Here is an 18,705-nt window from a genome sequence, read left to right on the forward strand (position 1 = left end):
GGGAGGTAATGGGCTCGGTGACAAAACGCAGGAAATGCAGTGCAGCATGTAGCAGCCCATTAAACAAGTGAAGGGGTGCACAGAGGCTTTGGGTTGGCAACAATCAGACCAAACCTCTCTGTAAGTTTCACTATTCGGCCAAATCATTCGATATAAAATTGCGTGGGTAGAAACTGATATTCTAGACAATGTAAATATTGGTTATATAATAACCACATACATTTTTGTGCTAGTTCATTTTATTTGTAAAACATTCGTAATTTGACAAGGTTACAGTAATTGTTGAACAACGAAATTACAATCCAGATTAGTATAGAAAAAGGAACTAGTATCTATCAGTTACAATGTATTATTCTATTTAACATGTATTCAGTTGTACATTTGGGGATTAATTTATCCTACTGGTCTTCACGTCTTCACAAAAAGTGCCCTTAATATGCTGTCTCATTCCCATAATAATTCCTCCAAAGCGTAGATCCACAGCCAATCACCTATACAGCATAAATAGAACATGCATTGGTGAACACGCTATTGTTTAACTAGGCATAATAACAGCATCATATATTGGTTATATAATAACCACATACATTTTTGTACTAGTTCATTTTATTTGTAAAACATTCGTAATTTGACAACGTTACAGTAATTGTTGAACAAAGAAATTACAATCCAGATTACAAAAAGGAACAAGTATCTATCAGCATAAATAGAACATGCATTGGTGAACACGCTATTGTTTAACTATGCATAATAACAGCGTCATATACTTGCAGGTTGTAAGTAATTGTTTTCCTGATACGTTGAAGTCTGAGTAAACAGCCACGGAAATGCCTTACCATTGATGGGTTCTGCTGACACACCTCCTCCATGCACAACGGCTCAGGAGCCTTGATACGTGTTTCTGTGTCTCTGAATAAGAACACAACTATGACGATACAAGGTTAAAATATAGCGAGCAGATCAGGAACGAGGAATGGTCAGTTGTGGTACCGGGCAATCCAAGATTATCTCAATTAGCAATTGGACCAGAATTGATATGGTAAAGAGGTTAATGGAATACCGAACGTGAGGATTGGCGCAGTGGACATTTATCAAATTCATTATGATTGATTATGACTTTTAACCCACAATGTAGTTACTCAAGTCAGATTTTGATGTATTTGGCGGTTCACTGCTTACCATTTGGAAATGGTAGTCTGGTAGCGAAATAAGCATTTGTATTAAAACCTGTTCCTACACGCATTCTAATACATATTTTATCCGAACATTATATAAAATACACATAGGACAATAGCTTCCATTTTTGCTAATTATGACAATTCTCTCTGCCTTACATTTTTATGACATTTTTAATTCATTGAGTTGAGTTCTATTACTCTCTTTACCATATCCCTTGGGTCTCAGGACATCTCATGGGGTCTCAGGACATATCCCTGGGGTCTCAGGACATCTCATGGGGTCTCAGGACCACAATTGGTTTGTTAGATGGGTTTGGGAGTGTTTCTGATTCCAGTGCCTCTGTGATGGTATGCCTACCCTGCAGTGAGTGTGGTCCTCAGCCTCAGATCTGACCTCTCCAGACCCGATTTCTCCAGACCAGATTTCTCCAGACCCGGCCTCTCCAGACCCGGCTTCTCCAGATGTGACCTTGCCAAAATGGAACACCCCCGACACAGCCTCTCCACATCTGACCTTTCCAGACCCGATCTCTCCAGACCTGATCTCTCCAGACCCGGCCTCTCCAGACCTGGCCTCTCCAGACCCGTTCTCTCCAGACCCGTTCTCTCCAGAGCTGAGCCCACCCTATGGACCTCTGAATCACTGCTGATTCTGGTCCATTCATGGTGGGGCAGAGGACGGAGTGTAGAAAAGTTCCAATCATTGGTCCTCCTCTTCTTTTCGTCGGCATGAACACTTGGAATAACATGCTGCATCTATTCCGGAATGAAATACACCAGGTTGGTACAGGTTTTAAATCCAACAACCTTTCACAGTTACTCCTCAGATGTTTTAAACACAACCTGCTGCCCTGGCAAAGGGGAATGAAATACACCCGGTTGGTACAGGCTTTAAATCCAACAACCTTCAGTTACTCCTCAGATGTTTTAAACACTACCTGCTGGCCAGGCAAAGGGGAATTTCATTAAAAGTCTTTATGAATAATTTGTAATAAGTCCACGATCTTTCTGTTGAAGTCTTTGTGTTGTCCAGAGAGAACAGCTGGTGCCGCTACGGCAGAATTCGGCACTAAAATGTTGTTTATCCTAAGAAATGCTCAAATTAAATGACTATTGTGGAATGTTTCAACTTTTCCCCCAAAGCAACAGTTGCTACGGCAGTTTACAATGCAAACACAAATTAGAAAGAGCAGATGTAACATACACGTGTGATTTTCTATCTTCCACAGAGGAGGAGGTCTCTATGATGTGTTGCAGGGAGGAATTGTGGTACAAACCCAAGTTTTGGACCAGGGGTCTGAGGTGACACAGAGAGTTACTCACCAGGTCTCGGACGCTCCTCCCTTGGTCGGAGCAGTACAGTGTATGTCTGTCTCTGTGCGTTAGCAACCTGCTTGGGCCCAGTCAGTGTTCACACCAAGCAGAGAAAAACAAACCAGTCTCAGTTTAAAGAGAAACCTCAGCTTCTGTGTCCCTGATAGCTTTTTAAGATCTCATCAAAAAGCAGACATTGCTTTGTTCTCAAAGCTACTGTATACCTAAAATGTTGAAATATGTATATTATTCTTGGTCAGTGGGCTTTAAGGAAGGAGCTGATTTACAATAAGAAGAAGTAGAAGAAGAAGAAAGAACAACGAACAACAAAAGTAGCAGCCAGTAAGTCAAGCCACCCTCTGAAAAACACAGAGAGACAGCCATGTTGGTGAGGGACAGAATGTGTTAGAGAGGTCATACCAACCTCTGAGAGACGGCCATGTTGGTGAGGGACAGAGTGTGTTAGAGAGGTCATACCAACCTCTGAGAGACGGGCATGTTGGTGAGGGACAGAGTGTGTTAGAGAGGTCATACCCACCTCTGAGAGACGGCCATGTTGGTGAGGGACAGAGTGTGCATGTGTCTCAGCTTTCTTATAGCCATCTCTGACTTCTTACTCTTTTCTGGGATCGCCTCAACGACCTGCTTTCAGGAAGGACATATGTTACAGTTACATTGAATACATAGTCTTATTGACATGTGATACTGCAGATGATGTGAAATCTAAATGGGCACCAAAATAGCAGGCAAGCCATTGACATACCACTGGAGACGTGTCTGTCTTAAGGTTCTTCAGAAAACTTGTCTGAAGCGCAGCAAACCTGGGAACCTTCACCTGTGGGATACATGACAAGTGGATCGACTGGCACTTCATCTCTCTCTCCTTCCATCCATCCCTTCTGTCTTTCTGTCCATCCTTCCATCTCTCTCTCTCCATCCATCCATTCTCTCTGTCCGTCCATCCCTCCTTCTCCGCTGTCACACTGGGATCTCTCCTTCTGTCTAAGCCCCTGTTCTCCAGCCCCTTCAGGTCACACACACACACACACAACCAGACACACACACTCATCCGGTCCAGTTTGCCCACGTCTACCATGACAGAGACGTGATGGAGATGCTTCCCCACTACAGTTGATGGTTCTCAGCACTAATTCATCCTCCAGGAGCCTCATGCTCGGCTCCTTTAAAAGGGGCTGCATCACATTGAAGTCATTGAGCAGCCGATCTTATCCGGAACAACGTACAGGGATTAAATTCTGTTTTGTACCGGCTCACCGTGGGACTCAAACCCAAAACCCCGGCATGACAAACTGAGCCACTATTTCACCCTCTCTCACTCTGTCAATCATACATTCTTCACTGAATTCCTTTCAAAAAGTCATTGGTCAAAATTCGTCATAATGTCTGTTTAAAAAAACAACATTGGCACGGGCGTTCAAAAAGAATCCCTGTTCCTGAGGTTGACTGTTATTCTCGTTGTTGGGTAGAGATCTTCGGTATGGTGAGAGACAGGGCCAGGATGAGGGAATAGTGTGTGTGTGTGCATGTGTACGTGTGTGTGTGTGTGTGTGCATGTGTACGTGTGTGTGTGTGTGTGTGCATGTGTACGTGTGTGTGTGTGTGTGTGCATGTGTACGTGTGTGTGTGTGTGTGTGTGTGTGTACGTGTGTGTGTGTGTGTGTGCATGTGTACGTGTGTGTGTGTGTGTGTGTGTGTGTACGTGTGTGTGTGGTGTCAGGTTCAGGCGTTTACCTCTCAGCTCCCCTGTTAAGTGGGATTATTGCCCCTGTGGTTTGACACATAGTGTGTGTGGGTGTGTGTGTGTGGTTTGACACATAGTGTGTGTGGGTGTGTGTGTGTGGTTTGACACATAGTGTGTGTGGGTGTGTGTGTGTGGTTTGACACGTACCTTGAGAATCCTTTGCTCAATATCGTCCTGTTCTGGCTGTTGTTTGCCACAGAGGTGGTAAGCTGCACACATTTCTCCAAGGTGTATCTCTGGATGTCTCTCCCCAAGGTGTATCTCTGGAAGACTTTCCTCAAGGTGTATTTCTGGATGTCTCTCCCCAAGGTGTATCTCTGAAAGTCTCTCCCCAAGGTGTATCTCTGGAAGGTCAATCTGTGGGCCAAGACCAAAAAAGCGAATAACACGCTCAGTTATATCAGAGTTGGACATTTCGGGCACCCGACATTTGGTTCCACAGTGCAAGATTAACAGAACCTCACAACTTGACCGGGAAAGGTTTCTCCAGGGAGACCCAAACTTCCTATCTGTTCTGCCCTGTCATCCTGGCCTCTCTGTCGGGTAACAAACCACCACACTAACCCCCCCCCCCCCACACACACACCTCAACGGCCACATCTCTGTGTGACCTGCCTGTGTCGTGTCGCTAATATATTCCTAATGATGTGCTACTTCTCAGGGGCACCCAGCGCCCACACCCAATGACAGAGCTCACCCTGGTGACAACGCACTTTGTCTGGTGGGTGATAGCGAGCACAAGGGCGGAGCTGGACTAGAGGGGAGCAGGGCGGAGTTTACTGACAGCACAGTGCAGCATCTAGCAGGCCGACACCCACCCAGACAAACCCCCACCGGCTGGAAAGGATGAGGGGGGGCAGAGAAGAAGGAGGGGGGTGGGGGAGATGGAGGGGGAGAGAGATGGAGGGGGGGGGGGAGATGGAGGGGGGGAGAGATGGAGGGGGGGGAGATGGAGGGGGGGGAGACGTCCACCTTCATGACGACCTGACCTCTCCAGGCCAGGTATAACATGGACCCACTAAGACTCTCAGCTGAGAAAGTGAACAAGTCCGCCTGGATGTTAGGTTTTCCATTTCCTGAAGTCAAAACACTAGCTGACCATGTCTAAATCTGCACACAGATATACACACGCAGCTGTGAAATTCAACACGCTACACAGTTTATGACCAGACATCCATAAAAAAAACAAGGAAAGGACGGACTAATAAGTCCTACGCATCTTAGTAACCAACAAATATAAACAGCTGAACAGATGGACAGGGTGGATAGATTGGTTCAAACGGAGAGTAAATGAGTAAGGCTCTGCTCTGTCCGTAGCTAGGCTGTGACTGCTTTATTTTGGCTACACTGAAAGTGTGTTTTGGGGGGGCTATTTCTCTGGGACATGGGGAATGCTTTCATGGCACAGCAGAGATTGAGAGCCATCCATGTGTGTGTGTCTGTGTCGATCTGTCTGTCTGTGTGTGTTAGTCTGTGTGTGTGTGTGTGTGCGTCTAATACTGCCTTGTCCGGCAGTATTTACTCTAGGTGAGGTGAGAATTCACATTGATTCATGAGTGGTCAGCCCAAGGCTTCAAAACTGTTTTACCCTGCTTTCTAATATTCTGTTTGGGCCAGACCAGAACTCTAATATACTGTTTGGGCCAGACCAGAACTCTAATTTCCTGTTTGGGCCAGACAAGCACTCCAATATCCTGTTTGGGCCAGACCAGAACTCTAATATCCTGTTTGGGCCAGACGAGCACTCTAAAATTCCTGTTTGGGCCAGACCAGAACTCTAATATCCTGTTTGGGCCAGACCAGAACTCTAAAATCCTGTTTGGGCCAGACCAGAGCTCTAAAATCCTGTTTGGGCCAGACCAGAACTCTAATATCCTGTTTGGGCCAGACCAGAGCTCTAATCCTGGATTGCCATCGTTAGTTATAAAATAGAAAGCATTCCAAATGCGACAGAGGATAGATTACAAGTTCCCAACCGTTTGCGAACAGCGTGTGAGATGATCCATGTAGTGAACTCAGTTAACTTAGCAGACCATAAACCTATTGAAGGGACTAAACGGCATCCTACTCCCTTTGTAGGGCATCGCTTTTGATCAGAGATCTTTGTGTAAAGTGGGACACTCCATAGAGAATAGTGTGCCAGATGAGATCCAGACTCCAACATCTGCTGAGACCAGAGAGGTCAGCAGGCCTGAAGTGACACCCAAGGTCCAATGGGTCTCTCTCTTTTGTCCAAAACATAATTAACCTGTTTAACCATGGACAATGTTTGTAGAAGCGGTAGCTGCGCTGTGTGTGTTCCAGAGAGTGTGTTTGTGTGAGTGTGTAAGGTCAGATTGCATTAGGCCATCTCACTTTTACGTGACTATTCATAAACCCTAAACAAACGAGGGTCCTTGGCTTGGGCCTCGTACCCCTCTCACGCCTTCATGAGGATATGCAAAATACTGAACTAAACAAACTTATGTATCCCAATCATCAGAGGGATTACAATTTTTTTGAGTGAGGAAGGTTTTGAGTGAGGAACAGAAGGGTTCAAATTAGCACGTGCTGAACTAGACCTGCAAAGTTTGCTTGAATCACAAACAGTAGATCTGCTGCTTGAATCACACACAGTAGATCTGCTGCTTGAATCACACACAGTAGATCTGCTGCTTGAATCACACACAGTAGATCTGCTGCTTCAATGAGACATTTGCGTTTCTTAATAAACCATATTATATAATTTTTTGAGGGCTTTAGTGCATGATCGGAATTACAGATTAATAGATATGGGGCTATTTAAAAAAAAAAAAATTTGAAAAAATACATAAATATTTTGAGATCCAGGTCTACCAATAAAATATGAACGCTCAGACCTAACGACGCTCAGACCTAACGATGCCCAGGCCTATCGACGCCCAGGCCTATCGACGCCCCTGCCAACCATGAAGAACCTATTGGTGCAACAATGACTCACCTCATCCAAGGGTCCTTTCTCTTCAGTATGTGGTCCCAACATCTTCATCTGCCTCATATCAGGTGCAGAATGGCAGCCAATCACTGTCAAGACCATTAAGCATGAAGTCTTCGTCACAAATGGCACTTCATTTTCCCTACATATTTCAATGTTTTGACTTTGGACCACTGATTTTTCAGAGGGAATAGATTGCCATTTAGTAATATAACAGACATAAAAACTGTAGCATTAAGGTTTTATTCAGGAGTTTCTGAAAAACTTTATCAATCAACATAATCTTTTTTTAAATGGCCTAAGCTTTCAAAAAACAAACCCATTACTAGTTATTTTGAGTTGACTGTAAAAACAGTAAGAGGAAAAACTCAACCTGTCCTCCTGATCTCCTGCACTCTTCTATATAGCTGGGCTGGTCTCAGTTTGTGGTCGTGAACTGCCCGCCACAACTGCTCATGGTCCTGTATGCTCCTCAAACAACCATGCTGAGACAATAGGTTCTGAACGTCCTGGATCTGGAACAGGGAGGTACAAAAGAGGGCAATGACATGGGAGAGGAAGGCTACGCTAATCCTTCCAGTTCCTACTTCATGCTACATAGAGCGCAGACACTGCTTTGTACTAACAAGAGCTATCAAGAGTGTCTTATTATGCATTAACATCTCGAAGACCATTCTGGCTTGGGAGCCTTTACCAGGTAGTAGCTGCTTTTAGGAAGAGACCTCAGGAACGAGTTGTCATGGAAGAGCGTAGAACGGGTTAGCTTTCTCTGTTTCTGTTGAAAGACAGAGATAGGTGAAAGGACTACAATAGAGATAGACAGGGATAGATGAAAGGACTACAATAGAGACAGACAGGGATAGATGAAAGGACTACAAGAGAGACAGACAGGGATAGATGAAAGGACTGCAATAGAGACAGACAGGGATAGATGAAAGGACCACAAGAGAGACAGACAGATCGATGAAAAGACTACAAGAGTGACAGACAGGGATAGATGAAAGGACTACAAGAGGGACAGACAGAGATAGATGAAAGGACAACACAGACAGACTGACAGACAGCAGGGAGGCAGGGGGGAAGGGAGGATGGGTGAGAACAGGGGCTTAAGAGGGCGTCTCTCCATTCAGGGAGCTGGGAACCAGAGCGCACATAACAAATGACAAGTAAACACTGAGCCACAGGAAGCTGTTTGAGTACAACTGGGACCAATTAGGACCCCGCAGGGTGTCCCTGGCTCTGCCTGCTTTGGTCCAGCCTCCCTCCTACAAACCTCTGTCCTCGTCACATTTACTGATCTGGAAGTTCTGGACAGGTATAGTCTAGACACACCACACTTCCTGGTCTTATGGACAGGTAATACGTGTGTTTTGCATATTCATGTGATTGCCATTCAAAATATATTGTTACACAAAAACTGTCTGAGGATCTCTTTAAATAAAAGAGAAAAAGGTACAGCCTGAGGAAAAGGCTCCAAATAAAGTTTAGCCCACTATATAAATCTACATATGGTGAACTCTGGGAAAGGGGAGAGCAAACTGGTACTGCTTGATCCGTCCGTCTCTGACCAGAGACCCTCGGTTCACACTCCATCTGGGCTGAGGAACTACAACAGGGCTGTTTCATTTGCTCAGCAATTTGCACCAAAGGGTTTCTACTGGCCGAGGCCATAAAGGGGTTCACAGTGGTCTTCACTGGTCCCTTTGTCTCGCCTCCAAGTGCAAGTCATTAGAGGAGACAATCACTGCCTTCTGAAGACACTACGTTTTTTATAGAAGGGGAGGATAAGACAGGATTCACCAACCCCTCTTCTATCAACCTTCTCAGAATACACCAGGTGTGGTTGGTTCACCGACCTGCCGCCTGTTGGTTTATGTCCGTTTCAAAAGCCCTGCAAGCCGTGTTTACTAACACATGAAGTTGTGCTTTTGTTGACAGTCTATTTCTAGTGAAATATGGCATTACTCAATCTAAGCACTTGTGTTGTTTTAGGAACCTAGACAAATATTTTCATACACATGCTTCAATGTGAATGGAGCCAGTAATGTTTTCACATCATCCTCTTTAAGGTGAACGGGCACTGGCTTGGAATGAGAACTCAGCTCTCTTGCAAGTTTATTTAAAACATTTTCAAGACTCTCTTCGCGTGTAACTTTGAAATGTTTATAGGTAACCAAAAGCTTAATTATTTATATTTAGTTTAATATGATGCAGCAAATTACTGGTTACAGGACACATATCACATAATCTTTTTTTTCCATGGCAACTAAATAAAAAGGTCAAAAAGCTGGTGTAAAACGTGTCCTATTAGCCTAGTTGTTATTTTGCGGATAGTGGTAAAGGAAATTGGTCAACGTGTGGTCTTTAAGTGAACAACACTCAAACCGTCACGTGAAACCATCTCCCTTGGTGAATTTCAAGGGCTCTCGTGAATTAGTCTGCCGCATTCACACTGCAACAAAAATGTAAGCCATATACACTTGGTTAACTGAAATTGTCTAAAAGGTATTTGAACTTCAACAAAATGCTTTTACTACTTACAGCATTCCAACTAATACCAAACCTGAGCGTGAGACAGATGTTCAAAAAGATGAAACACAACTCTGCCCCTAACTTCAGGTCACAAAGGATCATCTTGTTCTTTAATTAATGGCCGGCACACTGATTTGAATGAAATGGGAGGGACTCTGTCCCTCTGAGTGAGTTGATGGGGGAAGAGCGTGTGAATGAGAGAGACAGAGGTGTGGAGGCTTGGGACTTAATTCCCAGGGGCAGGGTTGTGTATTCCAGCTCAGACAGAGTGTTGATAGGTGTGGGTGTGAACAGGGAAGGCTGAAGGGGTTGCTCCTAGTATTGACCAGTAGTAGGTGGTAAGACAATGTCCATGAAATGTCAAGCAGAAACTACCGTTATACCGGCAGAACTAAATGTTTTGTTTGGTCAAAGGGATACTTCCCAGGGATTTGCAACCCTGTTCCTGGAGATCTACCCTCCTGTAGGTTCTGACTCCAACCCTGTTCCTGGAGATCTACCCTCCTGTAGGTTCTGACTCCAACCCTGTTCCTGGAGATCTACCCTCCTGTAGGTTCTGACTCCAACCCTGTTCCTGGAGATCTACCCTCCTGTAGGTTCTGACTCCAACCTTGTTCCTGGAGATCTACCCTCCTGTAGGTTCTGACTCCAACCCTGTTCCTGGAGATCTACCCTCCTGTAGGTTCTGACTCCAACCCTGTTCCTGGAGATCTACCCTCCTGTAGGTTCTGACTCCAACCCTGTTCCTGGAGATCTACCCTCCTGTAGGTTCTGACTCCAACCTTGTTCCTGGAGATCTACCCTCCTGTAGGTTCTGACTCCAACCCTGTTCCTGGAGATCTACCCTCCTGTAGGTTCTGACTCCAACCCTGTTCCTGGAGATCTACCCTCCTGTAGGTTCTGACTCCAACCCTGTTCCTGGAGATCTACCCTCCTGTAGGTTCTGACTCCAACCCTGTTCCTGGAGATCTACCCTCCTGTAGGTTCTGACTCCAACCCTGTTCCTGGAGATCTACCCTCCTGTAGGTTCTGACTCCAACCCTGTTCCTTCAGGTTTCTGGGATCCACTATCTCCCAGGATCTAAAGTGGGAGCCCAACACAGATGCCATCACCAAAAAGGCCCAGCAGAGGATGTACTTCCTGCACCAGCTTAAGAAGCTTAACATGTCCATGAAGCTATTGATCCACTTTTACACAGCCATCATTCAGTCTGTTCTCTCCACGTCCATCACTGTTGGGTTTGGATCTGCCACGAAACTGGAAAGGAACAGACTACAACGGACAGTCAGAACTGCAGAAAAGATCATTGGTGCCAACCTGCCCTCCATCCAGGACTTATACAAAACCAGAGTCAGTAAAAGGGCAGGAAACATCACTGCAGATCCATCACACCCTGGATACAACCTGTTCCAGCCCCTCCCCTCTGGTGGGCGCTACAGAGCACTGTATGCCAAAACGAACAGACACAGGAACAGTTTCTACCCACAGTCCATCACTCTGATGACCAGTCAACTTCAGACACTTAGTGTGTCAGGCACAATCCCTGTATTACAACCCAATAACTCTGACCCTAACATTCACCTGGGATATGAGGGATGTACTACTAACTTTTCTCAGTTTCCTCCAGTTTTAAATTTTAGAAGGAGATGAGGTCCTGGTCCACACCTGCGGATTACCTGGTTTGGGGGGCCCGTTGCAGTCCCTGTCCTTGTCCACCTGGTCATACTTCTGACCTAGTCTAAAATCAAATAGACTCTAGATTCAGAGAAATGTATTTATTATTCCAATTGGACTCTTAATATCTCACCCAGCACAGCCAGAAGAGGACTGGTCACCCCTCTGAGCCTGGGTCCTCTCTAGGTTTCTTCCTAAAATTCGACCTTAGGGAGTTTTTCCTAACCACTGAAATTCAACACTACTGTTGTTTGCTCCTTGGGGTTTAAGGCCGGGTGTCTCTGTAAAGCACTTTGTGACAACTGCTGTTGTAAAAAGGGCTTTATAAATAAATTTGATTGATTGATTGACCTGTCTACTACTTATTATTTTGTCATCCTGTATTTCAGTGCTGTTCGTTCTGTATATATACTGTATATTCTACCTACCTCATGTACATTACACCCGCACAAAAATGACTTATTTATTCGTTCCAGCATCGTTTGCACTCTGCTCCATTACACTAAATATAGATTACATCCACTGTCATTATGTAAATAATAATACCTGCACAAAAAGATTTATTTCCAGCTCCCTTTATGCCCTGCTCATTGCTCTATTGTCTCATCAGTCGTACTATGTTATGGTTTTGGTTTATTAGGTGTATTCATGTGTGCTGTATATTGCAGTCGGTGACTCTTGTAGAGTGTCCTTTAAGTTTTTTTTATGAGTAAGCACATGATGAGCCTGTATAATCCAGAGTCAAATTCCTTGTATGTGTACACATACCTGGCGAATAAAGCTGATTCTGATTAGAGTTGGAGCAAAAACCTTTGACAGGACTCGGGAAAGCCCTTGTGGATACCAGTGAGTAGCGTGTTACTGCCTCCTGTTGGCGCGCAGCTGGTATTGCATGACCACTCTTACCCATGACTTCGTGTGTCGTGTGCCTTTTGGAAGTATTTATACAAAGCGGAAGTCACATCCGTGGTTGTCGGTCATGAAATCAAATGACAGTTAGACCTTGGGTGCAACAGAAATAATGTAATCCTCTAAGCAATGTGTTCATTGGTTCATACGTGTCTGAATACCACTGGAATGTTTTTTCCTTACCTGCGTATGTTTATCCTGTGTGAGTGCCTGTGCCTCTGCAAGACGCTGCATCTCCAGCCTCTGTGCATGAACCTTCTCCCTGAGCAGGGCGGAGTAGCGATGATACAGGCCGTCTCTCAGGCGGTACATGCACCTGTAAACCACTAGATGGCGCTGAAAAACAATAATAACAAATTGGGGGGAAAAACCTGTAATATTCAGTGGCATCGAGAAGAGGATTAAATCATAAAAACAGTTGTTAGATTTGCACAATGAGTGGAACATATGGATTAAAAATGTTGTTTCTAAAGCTTAAGTGTATTGATGAATGAAACACTAGGGTCCACCCCATGCAATAAAAACCTAATATGCTGTGGACTGGGTCAGGGTTTGGGTCAGTTCCGTTAAAATTTAATTCACTTGGAATTTGGTTTTACTTTCTGAATTGTCTAGAATTCAGATGGACCCCAAGCATGGACTGTAGCCATGCGGGCCATATTTCTGGTGGTACCAACCTTATCCAACAGAGCCTGTCGTTTAATGATGGCCTCCTGGTCCAGTTCACTCCCAACTGTAGACTTGTCATCATGACCCCTGACCCCACAGCCCCGGCCCACCTGCTTCCTTCCTTGACCTCCAGCCTTAGGTCCAGTGTCTCCGCTCCGACCATGGCCCAGTCTATCCCTCTGGCAAGGCTGGTCTGAATCCTCTGCCTATCGCCCGGGAAAGACACGGACAGGTTTACTTTGGTTTGTTTTAGGAAGTAACAGTTTGCAGTTTGGCATAACGATGATGAGTCCACGTATCCATCAAAAATGTTGCCACCTCGGCAGTTTGTGTGACCGGACCTCAGTATTTTGGTACCCCCTCGTTTCTCTGATTCACCAGGAATTCAGATCAAATGTAAGAAAAAAAATGTAATGCAGAAATGTTTTCTCAAGATTTACTACAAATTTAAAACAGACAGCATGTGATCGTGTCTCTGGGTCATCAACGTGTGAAATGATTGTTATTTTAGGCTTAGTCTTGGTACATTTTTTGTGCACTATTAAAGATAAATCTCATTAAGTTCCCTCCTCCTGAACATACGGCTTCGATAAAATCCCCTGAGGCTGAATCGAGCTGACAGTCCCTCCAACCGTATCTAGATTTTTACCTAGAAAGGGAATATTGTCTTTTACAGTTAAATAGCACACCAGCCTACATGAACATGTAAAGGATCCCAGGAGGAATTGATCTGTCAGCGGCTGTTACCAAAATGTCATTCTGGAGGTAGGCCAAATTTATTTGTGTCATAACTGAGGTAAGCCGATCATTAAGCCAAGAAACACAGGTTGAATTGAAAAGAGGGGGACAGTCTGTCCCAAACACAGAATTAAATGGAACACAGTGGTAGAGTCTCTATGGCAGCGGAGATGCAGGGCAGATTATGCAATCACACGTGTCTTCCACTGGAGAGACCTCCAAAAGAATTGCCTCGGGTCTAGACATTATGTTCTTCTTTTCTGCAGGTTTCTTTAAAAAACAAGTGGTATGTCTTTAGACAGCCTGAGAGGATCTGTTATGTGGGATGATTGGCAGCACATCTCACACACACGCAGGTTTTCCAAACAAAGTGAGGACTGGCAATGTAGTACCATTAAAAATATCCATTTTACTTAAACTCTAACTCTAATCTTAACGTCAATACTTAACTACCTCACTTTAACCAAACCCTATTTCTTCTAAACCTAACCATTAATGCCCAAACTTAACCCTAACTCTAAGTCAGATAAAGCTTCTTGTTAAAGTGAGTACCAGCCCAATGTCCTCACTTTGCATGTGTTTCTTTATTATCTGAGTGATAACAAAGAAACTCTTACCATCTGAGTAAGGAACGAAACTCAGACAGTTAAACAGGAACATATACATGGACACCAACATACATGTGCACACCCACATACACATGAACACCCACATACACAGAAATGTCCCCAAACTGTGGGTATTATCAGAATAGAATGAATGGGTCTTTCTTCCTGCCCCATTTTGAAAAAGGATGTTTTTGTCTATGTGTCTAGGATGGTAAGGAGAGAATGGCGTGATGAGTTGGCATAGAAATATGAGAAGAGAGAAAGGAGGTAAATAAAAAGAGGGGAGGTGAAGATAGAGTGAACAGGTTACAAAGGAAGTGAGAGAGTATCTAAAGTTGAATGAACACGAAGAAAGGATAGAAGAAGTAAGGTGGGGTGGTGATAAGAAGGCAGGGTTAGAGGATGGAGGGGGAGGGATTAGTGAATGGAGGGGGAGGGGTTAGAGGATGGAGGGGGAGGGGGAGGGGTTAGTGAATGGAGGGAGGTTAGTGGGTGGAAGGGGAGGGGTTAGTGGATAGCAGGGAAGGAGTTAGTGTGACAGAATGGTAGATAACTGGAACAAGACCAAGGCACACTGGGAAAAAGAGAGTGGTTTCCGGTGGTTACCATGACAACTGCACCTCAAAGCGTTGGTCATTCCTGCCTTGTTAATGGAACAGAACAGGCAGTTCTTCACATAGAATGTAACTCTACAGCCGAACGCACACTCCGCTACATAGAATAACATGAGAATAATTCGACTTGGGATGCGGTAACACATTTGGATCACGGACACCTCATTCAGTAATGGGCTCACACAGCTGATTGTACTGCCTGTACTCCAGCCCCCCGGTACAGAACAGGTCAGAGGAGAGAGAGTGGGAGAGAGAGAGAAAGAGAGAGAGAGAGAGAGAGAGCGAGAGAGAGAACATGAGAGGCGAGAGAGGAAGAGAGGGAGAAGCTATGAAATAGAGATGGCGCCAGGGGGAGTATCACACACAATGCCGTGACTGAGACATCACAATGGCACACAATGTCCAAGTCACACAACCCCCCCCCCCACACAACGTCATCCCAGACAGGACCCTCATCCAAGGGTACGTCACTTACCACTTCAGACCAGAAGCCCTAGGAGCCCTGCTCAGTTGTCCTGCACAGGGACAATAAGGCCCTCTGTTACTCACTTGTGCTCCTGAGTGGCAGCGCCACGCCTATGCAGTCCTGAGGGGAAAGGACAAGGTCCTCATGGTGGCGTCTAACTGTCAAGGTCATGATGGAGGTTGTCGTTGTGGCTCTGCCTACCTACATTGTGTTTTATGGAATCTGTTCAGTTTGTAACAGCACTCTGGGACAACGTACATTAAATATCTTCAGGAAAATGTGTCCAAGTGACCACGTCGGAGCTACTGGTAAACTTTTTGTGTAAAAGAAAACATGGCATCAGAGTAAGCCTGTGATGTTCAGTAAACGTTGATCAGTTGGTTCAGTAGACAACTTACCTTTTTGACATCAATAGGTGACTGGTATGTTTCCAAAATGGAGGGCAGATTGCTGGTTTGGTGGATGTCCTTACACTTTGACTTCGCCATGAATAATCATCAACAGGTAACCTTTCACAATGAGATTTGACAGCTAGTTCAATTACAATTTGCAGTGAGTGTTATAGTGGCTCTCAATAGTATTCACCTTCTTTGGACCTGTCCACCTATTACTGTGTTACAACACGACTTCATGTATTTACTCTGTGGCTGAAATGGGAGACATTGTGCATACTGCAACCACTGCAAACAATAGGGTGCTTCATTTAAGTAGTCCTAATGGGAGAGTGTCAAAATGAAAACCATTGTTAAAAGAAACATCAAGTCTTGGCTAGATTTTGCTAGAAGGTGTGTGGGAGACTCTGAGACCAAATGGAAGGAGGTTCTATGGTCCAATGAGACCAAAATAGAGCTTTATAGCCTCAACACTAAGCATTATGTTTGTCGCAATCCTAACATTGTACATCATCCTGAGAACACCATCGCTACCGTGAAGCTTGGTGGTGGTGGCAGCATCATGCTATGGGGATACTCCTCTGGATCAGGGCACGCAAAGCTTGTGAAGATAGGGGACAAAATGCATGCAGCAAAGTATAGAGAAATCCTGTAAGAAAACCTGATTACGTTTACTAGAGATCTGGGTAAACGTAATCAGGTTGTAAAGACAATGAACCCAAACTTACAGCCAAAGCCAGATTGGAGTGGCATAAAAACAAAAAGGTTAATGTCCAGTCAAAGCCTGGACCACACATTGACAGAGCTTGAGCATTTTGGGGAGAAGAATGGGCAAAATTTGCTTTGTCCAGATGTGCAAAGCTGGTCGAGACTTTTTCAAATACACTCATGGTTGTATTTGCGGCCAAAGGTGCCTCTACCAAATAATGACTGAAGGATGTGAATACTTCAATTGATTATGCAGTCAATTATGTTATTTCTTGTATTTGTAATTTATTTAGAACAATTTGCAGATTTTTATATTTTTCACTTTGACATGACTTTGTTGTGTTCATCACTGGCAAAAACTCCTAATCAAATCCATTTTGAGTGAATGTTTTCACACAATAATTCGTGGAAGGTCCAAGGGGGTAAATACAATTTACAGCCACTGTGCATATAGTTAGCTATACAGACTGCAGCTTGCACAATATCAACGATTCAAAAAATCTCAAGATGAAAACGACGATAATATATTGAAGTTTAAGCTATTTCTAGCATAGTGCTGTGATTATTTCGATAAGTAGCTTTATTCACATAGATCTACAAGTGTTCTCAACGTCCGTTCTTAGATGACTTACCCCACAGACCAGCTTTGTCAGAACGTTATGAGTCACCAGTCTAGGTTGTGAAGCGGACTCCCTCCCTCAGTAAAGCTCCACGGTTACCAAGTAACACGGAACAACGTGAACCACAACTTTCTTTTGTCTTTTTTTTTTTTTTAGCTTTTAGTCAGTTCTAATTCTGACTGGTTGTAAAGACGGAAGAAGACCGGAAAAAACTGTTGATAAAAGAAAAGTACTTTTTGTTCAAATCTTTTTATGACTATGGATTTCATATGAGCCTATCTATATGCACTGAATTCTATAAATTCAACTATTCCTTTTCACTGTTTAATCTCTCCAGCCTACAGGAAGGCCTAACTCTTGCGGCAGGATGGCCATTAGAACAGTTTTTTTATATGCCAGTTTATGTTGCAGTGGCTGTATTAAACATGCAGTTATTGTGGAGAAATGCCATTGCATAAAAAACAACACTTTGTCAGCATGGCATAAATAAATTCCTAAAAGCACTGATTGGGGTTAAGTGTTCTGTTAGTTCTGTGTTCATAGAAGTGTTGCCATGATACGAATTAGCTCTACTCAATTGGTAATTTTCTTAGCGCTGTTGATGAGTGTCCCATCGCTCTCCAAAACCAGGTGCGCAAATCCTCGCTCTCGGGTCATATCTACTGCAGGTCCATGTTCAGACCACAGGGTTAACGAGTTGACAGACAGTTGAAGCATTTCGGCTTACTAAGCGTATTGATTAAATTAATGGCTTATGGGCCTAATAGCATTATCGCGTGCACTCACATATTCCGATTAACGGTTGGACATTTGACAGCGCCTGTTGTGCACAAGAGCTCCATGACAACGCTGATTAACACACATTACAATAAGAAGCTTAGCTTTGCCTATTTAGTTATCGCCCACATGGCCTCTAGGTACAAGCTACGTTGGTTAAACTTACTGCTTTCAAAGGACATCAAAGACATGCCCTTGGTGATGTTTGACTTGTTGACTGAGCAGAACTGTTATAGTCAATGGTAACAGTGGTCATCATACAGCTGGGACTACAGACATTCGTTTAAGTTGGTAATGGTCATAGCAACATTTGTACCACAAACTGTTTTCCCTATTGTCATTTGTATTGGGTTTCTTGAGCACATTCCTGACAACGGTGATTTCCAAACAAATGAAAGTAAAATGCGTAGATGTAGATTTCAAAATGTTTTACTTCATACAAATAACATAAAAAATGTCAGCATAGATTATTGGAGCTAGTAAACCTCTCATAATAAATACTGTACAATGCTGATCCACCTTCGCAAACATGTTTTCTTTAATTTTCCCAGACAATCCACCAAAAAACAGGTGCATCTTCTTATCGGCTAAAAAAACTGTCGTTTGATTCACAAAATAAATGTGCAAAGTAACCCCATCGTCGCCGTTCTACGACTATTGTTCTTGGCCACAAAGGAAGAGGTTCACCGACCGCAGGCAGCTAATATGGGCGGGCACGTACACCTCATTCCATAACCCCCCACGCGCCCGGTGATGCCAACCGACGAATAATGGAGCTTTAATGAAAACA

The 18,705-nt window shown here is 44.1% G+C and overlaps 1 protein-coding gene across 3 annotated transcripts; it reads right to left on the reverse strand.

Moving 5' to 3' along the window:
• Positions 1–233: 233 nt before the first annotated feature.
• On the reverse strand, positions 234–18,246 carry si:ch211-130h14.4. Of its 3 annotated transcripts, none has more exons than XM_034292041.1 (14): positions 17,151–18,246; positions 15,817–15,927; positions 13,001–13,198; positions 12,507–12,659; positions 7,902–7,982; positions 7,581–7,722; positions 7,214–7,296; positions 4,402–4,611; positions 3,256–3,327; positions 3,031–3,134; positions 2,502–2,568; positions 1,537–1,934; positions 837–909; positions 234–491 (listed from the first exon to the last, which is right to left on the reverse strand). In XM_034292041.1, the coding sequence occupies exons 2-14, from the start codon at positions 15,904–15,906 to the stop codon at positions 432–434; spliced, it is 1,731 nt and encodes a 576-aa protein (XP_034147932.1). In that variant the 5' UTR covers positions 15,907–15,927; positions 17,151–18,246; the 3' UTR covers positions 234–431. The 3 variants fall into 3 exon arrangements, with proteins under 3 accessions (XP_034147932.1, XP_028975559.2, XP_028975557.2); XM_029119726.2 differs by having other exon boundaries at positions 3,031–3,137; XM_029119724.2 differs by having other exon boundaries at positions 837–925; positions 3,031–3,137.
• Positions 18,247–18,705: the final 459 nt, after the last annotated feature.

Source organism: Esox lucius, chromosome 5 (genome assembly GCF_011004845.1).
Source record: "Esox lucius isolate fEsoLuc1 chromosome 5, fEsoLuc1.pri, whole genome shotgun sequence".
NCBI classification, from domain to species: Eukaryota; Metazoa; Chordata; class Actinopteri; order Esociformes; family Esocidae; genus Esox; species Esox lucius.

Bases quoted from the DNA above. Each gene is read 5' to 3' on its own strand.
- si:ch211-130h14.4 (XM_029119726.2), bottom strand. From the start codon at position 15,906: ATGGCGAAGTCAAAGTGTAAGGACATCCACCAAACCAGCAATCTGCCC. The intron at 12,660-13,000 runs GTTGGTACCACC...ATTGTTTTTCAG, and splicing joins GACAGGCTCTGTTGGATAAG to CGCCATCTAGTGGTTTACAG. The intron at 4,612-7,213 runs GTGAGTCATTGT...CTTGGCCCACAG, and splicing joins AGAAAGGACCCTTGGATGAG to ATTGACCTTCCAGAGATACA.